Source organism: Tachyglossus aculeatus, chromosome 12 (genome assembly GCF_015852505.1).
Source record: "Tachyglossus aculeatus isolate mTacAcu1 chromosome 12, mTacAcu1.pri, whole genome shotgun sequence".
Taxonomy (NCBI): domain Eukaryota; kingdom Metazoa; phylum Chordata; class Mammalia; order Monotremata; family Tachyglossidae; genus Tachyglossus; species Tachyglossus aculeatus.
In genome coordinates, this window is record NC_052077.1 from 30,750,706 (window position 1) to 30,762,676 (window position 11,971).

At 44.3% G+C, this 11,971-nt stretch overlaps 1 protein-coding gene across 1 annotated transcript in view; it reads right to left on the reverse strand.

Moving 5' to 3' along the window:
- Positions 1-11,971, reverse strand: part of TMEM192 (transmembrane protein 192) — a 24,958-nt gene that overhangs the window by 10,372 nt on the left and 2,615 nt on the right. Inside the window, exons 2-4 of the mRNA XM_038755145.1 lie at positions 9,989-10,135; positions 7,125-7,389; positions 1,768-1,902 (exon numbers count right to left, since the gene is read on the reverse strand). Coding sequence (XP_038611073.1) covers positions 1,768-1,902; positions 7,125-7,389; positions 9,989-10,135 — 547 coding nt within the window. The remainder of the gene's footprint in view (positions 1-1,767; positions 1,903-7,124; positions 7,390-9,988; positions 10,136-11,971) is intronic.

Below are 11,971 nucleotides of genomic sequence, written 5' to 3' on the forward strand. Positions count from 1 at the left end.
CACATAGTACATGCTCAATAAATACAATTGGTTGATTGACCCCGATATTTTGCCCCTTTGCTTTCTCATGGAGGCCACTGTACATCTTAAATAATTATGTTAATTGTTAAACACTTACTATGTGCAGGCACTGTAGTAAGCGCTGGAGTGGATACAAGCAAATCAGGTCGGACACGGTCCCTGTCCCACATGGGGCTCACAGTCTCGATCCTCATTTTACAGATGAGATAACTGAGGCACAGAGAAGTTAAGTGACTTGCCCAAGGTCACACTGCAGGCAAGTGATGGAGTCACGTTAGGACCCATAACCTTCTGACTCCCAGGCTTGTGTTAGAGAAGCAGCGTGGCTCAATGGAAAAGAGCCCGGGCTTTGGAGTCAGAGGTCACGGGTTCAAATCCCGGCTCTGCCAATTGTCAGCTGTGTGACTTTGGGCAAGTCACTTAACTTCTCTGTGCCTCAGTTGCCTCATCTGTAAAATGGGGATGAAGACTGTGAGCCCCACGTGGGACAACCTGATTACCTTGTAACCTCCCCAGCGCTTAGAACAGTGCTTTGCACATAGTAAGTGCTTAATAAATGCCATTATTATTATTATTATTATTATTATTATTATTATTATTATTGTGTTCTGTGTTCTCTATGCCAAGCTGCTTCTAGATTAGCGCTGCATCTGATCAAATTACATCCACATTTAGCTGAGCAAAAAAGGAACTGTGGGATGATGTTGATTGGTTGGAAACTAGAGTTTGATGAACTTGACAAGGACATTGGTTGGTATAGAATATAAACTAAGATTACTTAATAATAATGATAAAAAAGGCATTACTTAAGCACACACAAAATACCAAGCACTGTACTAAGTGCTGGGGTAGCTACAAGATAATCAGGTCAGACACAGTCCCTATCCCACATAGGGCTTCTAAGTAGAAGAACGGGTATTGAATGCCTGTTTTAAAGATGAGCAAACAGAGGCATTGAGAAGTTAAGTGACTCCCCAGGGTCGCATAGCAGACAAAAGGCTGATCCGGGATTAGAACCCAGGTCCTCTGACTCCTCGGCCTGTCCTCCTTTCACTAGGCCACGCTGATAAAAGCAAGTCACAGTTGTCAATAGAGCGTAAATGGTACTCTGAATAATATTCATTCAAGAAGAAAAAAAAATGCGCCATTTTCAAGGACTAACACACCACAGGTGGCATATGCAGTCACATTTTACAGGTTAAAAACAAGCACACTTTAAGATCTAAATCTTAAGCTTAAATCTAAGCTTTTAGACTGTGAGCCCACTGTTGGGTAGGGACTGTCTCTATATGTTGCCAATTTGTACTTCCCAAGCGCTTAGTACAGTGCTCTGCACATAGTAAGCGCTCAATAAATACGATTGATGATGATCTAAATGATTGGTAATTATCCAACCTCACAATAAACAAGCTTACTTGCCCCAAAGATTCACAATTACTAACTCTAAAGTGGTGCGCTGCAATAAGCTTTGGTCAACAAGTACGGCCTAAGTTTAAAGCTTAGAATTATGTAGGACAGTAGAGGCTTTTTCTCCCTATCCTTTAGTTTGAAACTAGGGCCCCAACAATGAGGTGGACAGGCAGTAAACAATAGTTTAAGTTCAGGAGGTGCAATGAAAGGATTTCCTGTTACTTAGGGAATGGGGTTGGGGCTTAAATGGGAAATAAAACACTTAAAAGAGCACTGTCACAGTTAGAAGATCAATGATTGCAATTCTCACCTGTGCAAATAACTGGCAATTCTCACCTGTGTAAATGCCTGCACATATTAGAGAACCAATCAGCTCCAAGACCAGGACTCCCAAAATAAAATCCAGATAGAGTTTAGCATGCTCTGGAAAAGAATGTTCAATGGCCCAGATGAGGAGAACTGCTGCATTGCCTAAAACAAGAAAAACATCCAAATCAGACCTGTCCCCCAAAACACTGAATTCACAGCCACAAAAAGTCCTGTTTCTGTGCAGTAGACAGGCTTTCGGAGTTTTGATTCAGATTTGATATGTAGTTTAACAATCCAGAATAGGAAGTGTCTGCTATAATTTCAAAATGCAACCCTTGCTATTTGTGGGCACTTTATTCACAAGTTGCCTCCAGAGAGGAAACAAAAAAACACATCCAGAATACCGATTTCTTCCATGGTTGAAGAGGTATGAAGGAAGGCTAAGACTAGGTGATCTCCATGCATTTAGACAAGAACCCATGTCATCTTTCTGGTTTACTAGCCAGCCTATGATGGCAGTGGCCTGTGCCATTTCCCTTTTTCCACAGCTCCTCACTAGTAACTCTGATGGGTCTTCTCAATCCCATCTTCTGTTTGCCAAACACGGAAAATAGCTCAGCAGAGGTGCTTTGCAAAACGCCTGCCCTCTCAAATTTGTTAATCATTTGTACCGATCCATAATCTATTTATATTAACATCTGCCTCCCCCTCTAGGCTGTGAAGTCCTGGTGGGCAAGGAATGTGTCTACCATACCCTCTCAAAGTGCTTAATATAGTGTTCTGCAAACTGTCAGCACTCAATAAATACCACTGATCGATGCACTTAGGAATCTACATTCAGGGTACCTAAAACAATTAAGAGCACTTCAACTCAGGAAGGATAGTTGTAATCAATCAGTGGTATTTATTGAGCGCTTACTGTGTGCAGAACGCTACTGTAAGCACTGAAGGAGAGTACCGAACAGAGCTGGTAGACACGTTTCCCTCTTCACAAGGAGCTTACAGACTCGAGGGGGAGACATTCACATAAATAAATAATTTACCAATCCATATATAAGCGCTGTGGGGCTGAGGATGGGGTGAACACCAGATGCCCAAAGAGAACTGCTTCAAGTACGGAGGTGATGCAGAAGGGGGAGAGAATCAGGGGAAAAGCGGCTTAATCGGGGAAGGCTTCATGTAAATATACAAATTAAGTGAATCACTTCCCTCTAAATAAAATCAATGGGATTTATTGAGTGCTTACAATGTGCACAGCACTGTAGTACCACACAACAGAATTAGCAGACACATTCCCTGTTCATAATGCCCTTACCATCTAGACTGTAAACTCCTCGTGGACAGGGAATATGTCTACCAACTCCGTCAAATCATGCTTTTCCAAGCATTCACTACAGTGCGCTGCACTCATTCATTCAATCATATTCACTGAGCACTTACTGTGCGCACAGCACTGTACTAAACGCTTGGGAAAGTACAATACAGCAATAAGGAGAGACAATCCCAATAATAATAATAATAATGATGGCATTTATTAAGTGCTTACTATGAACTGGGGAGGCTACAAGGTGATCAGGTTGTCCCATGGGGAGCTCACAGACAATCCCCATTTTACTGAGGCACAGAGAAGTTAAGTGACTTGCCAAAGTCACACAGCTGACAACTGGCAGAGCCAGGATTTGAACCCATGATCACAGACTCCAAAGCCCGTGCTCTTTCCACTGAGCCACGCTGCTTCTCTAAGCAGCTGCTCCCTACCCACAATGAGCTCATAATCTAGAAGGGGGAAGCAGACATCAATGCAAGTAAAAAGGCATCAATATAAATAAATAAAATTACAGATATATACATAAGTGCTGTGGGGCTCACACAATAAGCAGCACTGATTGATTAATTCACAGGTCCAAATCTGAAGCAGGCCTTTTCAACGACCCTACAGCAAACATATCCTGCTGGAGGAATATACTGTGGTGACTTCTCTCTTTGGAGCTTTACCTGGTGTCCATCTCTCATCACATCCCTCACTAAACTCAACTAAATCCACAAGTACAAGTCGTTTGTAGCCTTGCAAGACTGAGTTCACCAGCTTTCGTTAATGCTGACAGATGACACTGCCTGCAAACCTAGGAAAAATCCTATCACTGCACGCTGCTCCCACTGTCTCCAGTGCTCCCAACTCTGCCATGTGTCCGCTGTGTGACCCTGGGCAAGTCACTTAATTCTCTGTGCCTCTAGTTCCCTCATCTGCAAAATGGGGCTTCAATACCTGTTCTCCTTTATCATCCCCAGTGCTTAATGTAGTGCCTGGCAATATAGTAAGCGCTGAGCACATAGCGCAGTTATGATGAAGCTTGAATTCTTAAAACAGGATGCACTTTTGTACAGTCTTCTGACCGTGGGAATCAATCACTGGTATTTATTGAGTGCTTACTGTGTGCAGAGTCATATACTGAGTGTTCGGGAGAGTAAAATACAGAGTTGCTAGAAACAGTCCCTGCCCAAAAGGGGCTTACGGTCTATCAGAGCTGGAACAAAGAAATTCCCCAAGATATCCCTTTGTTGTCGTTACTATGTGATTATAAATGTCAAGTTGTAATCGTGGCAACAGCATCTAAAGATGGTCCTAAAGAGTGACCACATTTTTAGGGTCTCACCTACCTTTTGTGAAAATGGGAACAGGAGGAGTGCTTATTCTCAATTGTATTAGGGGATTTGTTCTTTTAGATCAATACATAAATACAAACTAAACTGTTCTCCCCATTCTCAGCTATGTCCACGTTTCCTCGGCCTGTGACCGCTGGGGTCAGATCCTGAAAACCAGATTGTGGTTAAGCTTTCAGAGAGCTACTACTGAGAGCTCACCTCCTCCAGGAGGCCTTCCCAGACTGAGCCCCTTCCTTCCTCTCCCCTCGTCCCCCTCTCCATCCCCCCCATCTTACCTCCTTCCCTTCCCCACAGCACCTGTATATATGTATATGTTTGTACATATTTATTACTCTATTTATTTATTTTACTTGTACATATCTATTCTATTTATTTTATTTTGTTAGTATGTTTGGTTTTGTTCTCTGTCTCCCCCTTTTAGACTGTGAGCCCACTGTTGGGTAGGGACTATCTCTATATGTTGCCAACTTGTACTTCCCAAGCGCTTAGTACAGTGCTCTGCACACAGTAAGCGCTCAATAAATACGATTGATTGATTGATCGATTTCAGTGCCAATCGGAATTCTTCTGCAGGCCTCCAGTTAGAAGACTGCCCGGCTACACGCCTAATAAACCTGGCATTCGTCTGCATCATCCTCTCGTGACTGGGCACTCCGTTTACTTCTCTTTGAAGACCCAGGACCAGCTCTCAAATCCTAGGGCAAGGGCAGTCCCAGCTGTTAAAACCTTGCTCAGGACCGGCTCCATCTTTGAAGCAGTTAATGGGAGGCTGGGCTTGGCGGCCCACTCCCTTCTCCCTCCTACCCCCAGCCCACCTCCGCAGAAGCTCTGTCATTCTTGGAACTAAAAGTCCCAGCTGCTCACAGGACCAACCCCATAGGGCACTTCGTCACACGTGCCAACCCCATCCTCGTGAGGCTGGTCGCTGGTGGGGATGGGCGTACACACAATAATAATAATAATGATGGCATTTGTTAAGCGCTTACTATGTGCAAAGCACTGTTCTAAGCGCTGGGGGGGATACAATGTGATCAAGTTGTCCCACGTGGGGCTCACAGTCTTAATCCCCATTTTTTACAGATGAGGGAACTGAGGCTCAGAGAAGTTAAATGACTTGCCCAAGGTCACACAGCAGACTTGTGGTGGAGCCAGGATTCGAACCCATGACCTCTGACTCCAAAGCCCGTGCTCTTTCCACTGAGCCACGCTGCTTCTCTATGTGAAGAGAAGACACATATGTGAACGCAATGTGTGTTCTATGTGAACACAAGGCCCTACTCCATGCCTCGGCTTAAGGAGGAGTGATATATCATCCCACTTTGCAGACAAATGACTACAATTCACAGAGCCAGCCGAGCTCATTTATTCCCGCATGTGCCAGGAACCAGGGCTTACCGGCCACGAATGCGTGCGGCTCGAGAAATTTAATGGCTCTTCAGCTAATGCTCATGTTAGACATCCTCATTAAAAACCAGTTTCCGGTCACATCAAGGGATTCGGAGAACCGGACCAAAAGCCCCTCCCAAGCGGCGGTGATTGCCGACACATTCCTCAGACGTAAACCGAAGGCCTAGTCACAGACCAGCTTCTGAGAAGCCAAGGTGCTTTGGTAGGCGTGCCGTTTCTCCCAACCTCCTTTGGAGAAGTGAGGAAAATGAAGGATGTGCTAACTGACAAAGTAGCTTGCCCAGCTTCACACAGCCCTTATTGACTTATCTGGGTCTAGAGCTCTCAGTCAGTATTTAATAATACTGATAAAAATGATGACATTTGTTAAGCGCTTACTATGCGCCAAGCACTGTTCTAAGCGATGGAGTACATACAAGGTCATCAAGTTGTCCCACATGGGGCTCACAGGCTTAATACCCATTTTCCAGATGAGGTAACTGAAGCACAGAAGTCAAGTGACTTGCCCAAAGTCACACGGCTGGTCAGTGGCGGAGCCGGGATTAGAACCCACGACCTCTGAGTCCCAAGCCCATGCTCTTTCCACTATACCACTCTGTTTCTTCCAGTGATGTTTAGTCATGTCCCCTTGGATTGCTTCCAAAAATCCCCACTTGTCCAACGGAGTTCAATCGATCGATGGCATTTATTGTGTGTTTCCTGTGTGTGGCGCACTGTACTTGGGAAAGCAAAATACAACAGAGTTGGTAGACGGGATCCCTGCTCACAGGCTTACAGGGGGGCGGTTTGGCACAGCAAGTCTTAGAGCCAGATTTAATAATAATAATAATAATGGCATTTATTAAACGCTTACTACGTGCAAAGCACTGTTCTAAATGCTGGGGAGGACACAAGGTGATCAGGTTGTCCCACGTGGGGCTCACAGTCATAATCTCCATTCATTCATTCAATCGTTTTTATTGAGCGCTTACTGTGTGCAGAGCACTGTACTAAGCGCTTGGGAAGTACAAGTTGGCCACATATAGAGACGGTCCCTACCCAACAGTGGGCTCACAGTCTAGACGATTTGAGGATTATGAGGTAACTGAGGCACAGAGAAGTTAAGCGACTTGCCCAAGGTCACACAGCTGACAAGTGACGGAGCCGGGATTTGAACCCACGACCTCTGACTCCAAAGCCCAAGCTACTTCCACTGAGCCACGCATTTAAGGTTCCCTCCAGTGCACTAAGCTAGGACACAGACACAGTGAGCCCACCACGCAAAACTCCGACACCCCAGTAATTCCTGAAGAAATGGAGACAACTGAACTCACCGGTCGAGAGTATAATTAAGGAGAGCCTTTTGAGATGGCTTGTGGATCGGTAGATCATGAGGTAGCCTCTATTTCTGACTTTGCTGTGGTGGTGCTGAATGTAACGTTCGAGAAGCACGTGCAGAATCCACAGTATTATTTTCCCAATGATGACAACAGACTGAACCCTCAAAGGGCTGGTGTAGTTTCCTGGACACTTGTCCTCATTTGGGTTGGGATAGGAACAGAGAATCTCTATTAAAAAAGCTAAAACAACAAATATAACCTAGGGGGAGGAAGAGAAGTGCCAAAATTAATGTTTCATTTGAGGTTTTAAGTTAAATAAACTGATTCTTGATTCTTTGATTTCTAGCCTAGTTCTATTAAGCTCGTGGAGGAAAAAATTGAACATTCAGTGGGGGTGAGATATCAAACCAAGCCTAGGCCCACTTTAAGTGAGTAGGAATCACCATGGGGCCTATTCACATAGAGATCTCAGAAACCTAAAAGGAAATGGAATTGATCTTTGGTGGATATTGTCAAGCAGAATCTCAAGACTAGATTTCCAGACCGTGAGCCTGTTGTTGGGTAGGGACCGTCTCTATATGTTGCCGATCTGTACTTCCCAAGCGCTTAGTACAGTGCTCTGCACACAGTAAGAGCTCAATAAATACGATTGGAGGAATGAATGAGTGAAGACTAGATTTCCCACCTCCTGTCAGTATCTAGCCCCTCCAAACCCATCCCCTTTCACCTTATCAAAACACTTGCCCACTCCCTTCTTCCCTCCCTGACCTGGTGGTCTTCCTCTCAATGGCTCCTTCCCCACTGCTTTCAACTATGCCCATGTGCCCCTTACCTTAAAAAAACTCCCCTCCCTTGACCCCACTTAAACCTCCAGTTAATACCCCATCTCCCTCCTATCATTCCTCTCCACACTCTTTCAGCAGGTTGTCTCTCCCTATACTTTCACCTCCTCTCCTCCAACTCTCAATCCAACCCCTGCCAATCTGACTTCCACTCCCTTACCTCCATGGAATGGACCTCACTAAGGTCACCGGTGACCTCCTCCTTGTCAAATCCAATCTCCTCTACTCCATCCTAATCCTCCTCGACCTCTCAGCTGCCTTCGACAACGTGAACCACCCCCTTGTCCTGGGAACATTACCTTCCCTTGGCTTTATTGACCCTGTTCTCTCCCAGTTCACCTCCTATCACTGCGACCACTCCTTCCCAGTCTCTTTGGCAGGCTCCTTCTCTGCTTCCCATGCTCTACCTGTGGGAGTTTCTTAAAGCTCAATTCTGCCTCCCTTCTATTTCCAATCCGCACCCACCCCTTTGGAGAATTCATTTAATCCCACCATCTCTACACTGATTCACAAACCTACCTCTCCAGCCCTGCATCTCTTCTTCTCCGAGTCTCGCATCGCCTCCAGCCTACAGGACATCTCTCCTTGGATATCCTGTCAACACCTCAAACCTAACATGTCCAAAACAGAACTGCTCATCTTCCCATCCAAACCTTGTCCTTCGTCTGTCTTTCCCAAAACTACAGACAACATCACTCACCACTCTCCCTGTCTCATGTAGTTCAAGGAGGAGGGCCTGGCTTTGAACAGGACAGGAGGGAGGCTTACGGGAGAGGAAAAACTTTAGACCAAGTGGTCCAGCTGCTACTTCCTCACCCTTGCCAGTCCATACGAATCCTAGAAAACCCAATGTCCCATACCACGCCAGGTTTCTTTCGTTTCCTGAGTGGCATTCGTTGGAAAACTGATCTCCAGGTGATGACTTGAAGACATGACTTTAAAAATAAGGAAGCAGCAATGTGGTCTAGTGGATAGAACACAGCCCTGGGGGTCAGGGGACCTGGGTTCTAATCCCGGCTGCACCACTTGTCTGTTGCGTGACCTTGGGTGGGTCAATTAACTTCTCTGTGCCTCACCTGTAAAATGGGGATTCAGACTATGAGCCCCATATGGATGGACTGTGTCCAACCTGATTATCTTGTATCTATCCCAGTACCAGGCACATAGTAAGCTCTTAATAAATACCTTTAAGAAAATACATCAATTAAACCTACTCTTCAGAGAAAGGGAGCAACGCCTAGTGGTAAACACACAGGTCTAAGGATTAGTATACCTGAATTTAGGCCCAGCTCTGTCATTTGCCTCCTGGTGCACCCCAGCAAATCATGAAGGCTCTTTGTTTCAGTTTCCTCATCTGTAAAATGAGACCATACCCGCTTCTCTCTATCTTATAGGGATGGTGGGAGGCAAAAAGAGTACCTCTCTGTGCCTCGGTTACCTCATCTGTAAAATGGGGATTGAGACCGTGAGCCTCACGAAGGACAGGGACTATGTCCAACACGATCTGCTTGTATTCCTTGTATCTACCTCAGCACTTAGTACAGTGCCTGGCACATAGTAGGTGCTTAACAAATACCATAATTATTATCATTATTACTATAATAAGAGAACATTACTTTGTAATAACAAAGGCACTAGACAGATTCAGGGTATCAACTAGTGAATTTAATCTATGTATAGGTAAATACTTTATACTCTTTCCCAACTTGATCATACTTGTTCCAAACTCCACTATGCAAGCATTTTGACCAATGTCACAATAAAATAATTTATTTTAATCTCTGTTGTCCCCTCTAGACTGAAAGCTCCTGTGGGCAGGGAACGTGTCTACCAACTTCATTGTACTGTACTCTCCCAAGTGCTTAGTATAGTGCCCTGTACACAGTAAGTGCTCAATAAATACCGACTGATTGATAAAATCCATTAAGGTGACGAAAGGATAACTATTGTACAACATCAAAACACACTGACCACATTGAGTGACAAGCTTGCCATTAAGGAGTAGAAGAAACTTACATGTACTAGCAACAGGAGATTTGTTAAGATAACTGTTGGAATGGCTTGGAATGTGGGTTTGAAAGAAGCTTGTAATAAATCATGTTGGAGAAGCCATTCATCCAGAAGAGGCTCATCTTCCATACTCTGTGTGATGTCCAAGGAGCCCTGAAAAAAAAGCATTACCACTTTAAAAAATCAGAGAAGCAGTGGGAAAGTCACTTAACTTCTCTGGCCTCGGTTTCCTCAACTTTGAAAGGAGGACCAACCTCCTTCTTGGACTCATGCCTCATGCAGGAAAGGGACTGTGTCCAACCTAAGTAACTTGTACCTACTCCAGTGCTTAGACAGTGTTTGACACATAGTAAGCGCTTAAATGCCATAAAAATAAACATCAGATTCCTGGACCGTCACACTTATAAATTCTGAAACACAATGTTTTGGGAGCCAGAGCAGGAAAACCAGATTACTTTCTGAATTTTTCACAGGTCTTTGGATTTTCTGTTTTGGGTTATTCAAAAAAAAAAATCACAGTTCAGTGTGATCTCCAGCTAAGTGACTTAAAATTAAAGCTCCTCAACTTATTACAGATAGTGGTAGAAGTGTCAATTTATAGGCGAGAACCACCTCCCACCTCTGAAAGATTTTTTAACGACGGGTAGTATCCCTCTGCTTCTCTTCCCCATCCTCCCAAACACCAACAAAGCTTCCCTATCCCTGACTAATGCCACGATTTAAAACACCAAATAGTGCGCAACTACTGTGGGTATCCCAGGATTGCTTCACATGGTCGCACTCAGGACGCAGTCTCTACACACGCTTTCTCAAGGGAACAGGGACCGGGTTTTAAACTCCTCTGGTATCCCTATCACTTGTGGCAGTTACTGAGAAAGAAATGCTTTGTAATAACTCGCAGAGACACCACACACACAAAAAACTCCAATTTTAAGAGATGCAAATTCACTGCAAATAGGATCCGGAAAGCCGGCTTTAACGTGGTAAAGCGTGGGAGTCAGGAGGTGTGGGTCCTGTCCCTAAATTCACTGACTCTTGGTTCCAAGCTGACTGATTTAATCGCAGGATCCAAGTTTTCTTTCACGTTTGTTGTCCAGAGGGAAGTGTGATGTTTACTTGTACATATCTATCCTATTTATTTTATTTTGTTAGTATGTTTGGTTTTGTTCCCTGTCTCCCCCTTTTAGACTGTGAGCCCACTGTTGGGTAGGGACTGTCTCTATATGTTGCCAATTTGTACTTCCCAAGCGCTTAGTACAGTGCTCTGCACATAGTAAGCGCTCAATAAATACGATTGATGATGATGATGAGGAACACCACAAGGAAAACTAAGGGTAATGCTAATGTCTCAGTCATGCAGTGCGCTGTACACGGTAAGCACTCAATAAATACGATTTAATGAATTAATGAACACACATACACACCCAACCTTTCATCCCCACAGTAGCAACACACACCCACACACACCCATTCCCCCAGGGCCTTTTTTTTTTGGCAAATTCAAGTATGTTCTTGGCTTTCCCCAGCCACACAATTTGAGGGACATTGGTCTAGTTAGGTGGCTATTCTTAAATAGGCTCTAAAGATTCTCTTTCACACTTAAATACTATAATTATTATTATCAGTAGCGAAGCAGTAGTTTTTTTTTTTACAACCGAAGATAAATTTGCTATTGGATCAGGAAAAGCATTTATTTACTACAGTCAATCTGAGGCTCCTCCTCCCCATCCGCCTCACCACCTCCTTCCCCTCTAATATATTTGGACAGATTTATTACCCTATTTATTTTACTTGTACATATTTACTATTCTACTTATTTTGTTAATGATGTGCATCTAGCTAGAATTCTATTTCCTCTGACGATTTTGACCCCTGTCTACATGTTTTGCTGTCTGTCTCCCCCTTCTAGACTGTGAGCCCGTTGTTGGGTAGGGACCGTCTCTATGTTACCGACTTGTACTTCCCAAGCGCTTAGTACAGTGCTCTGCA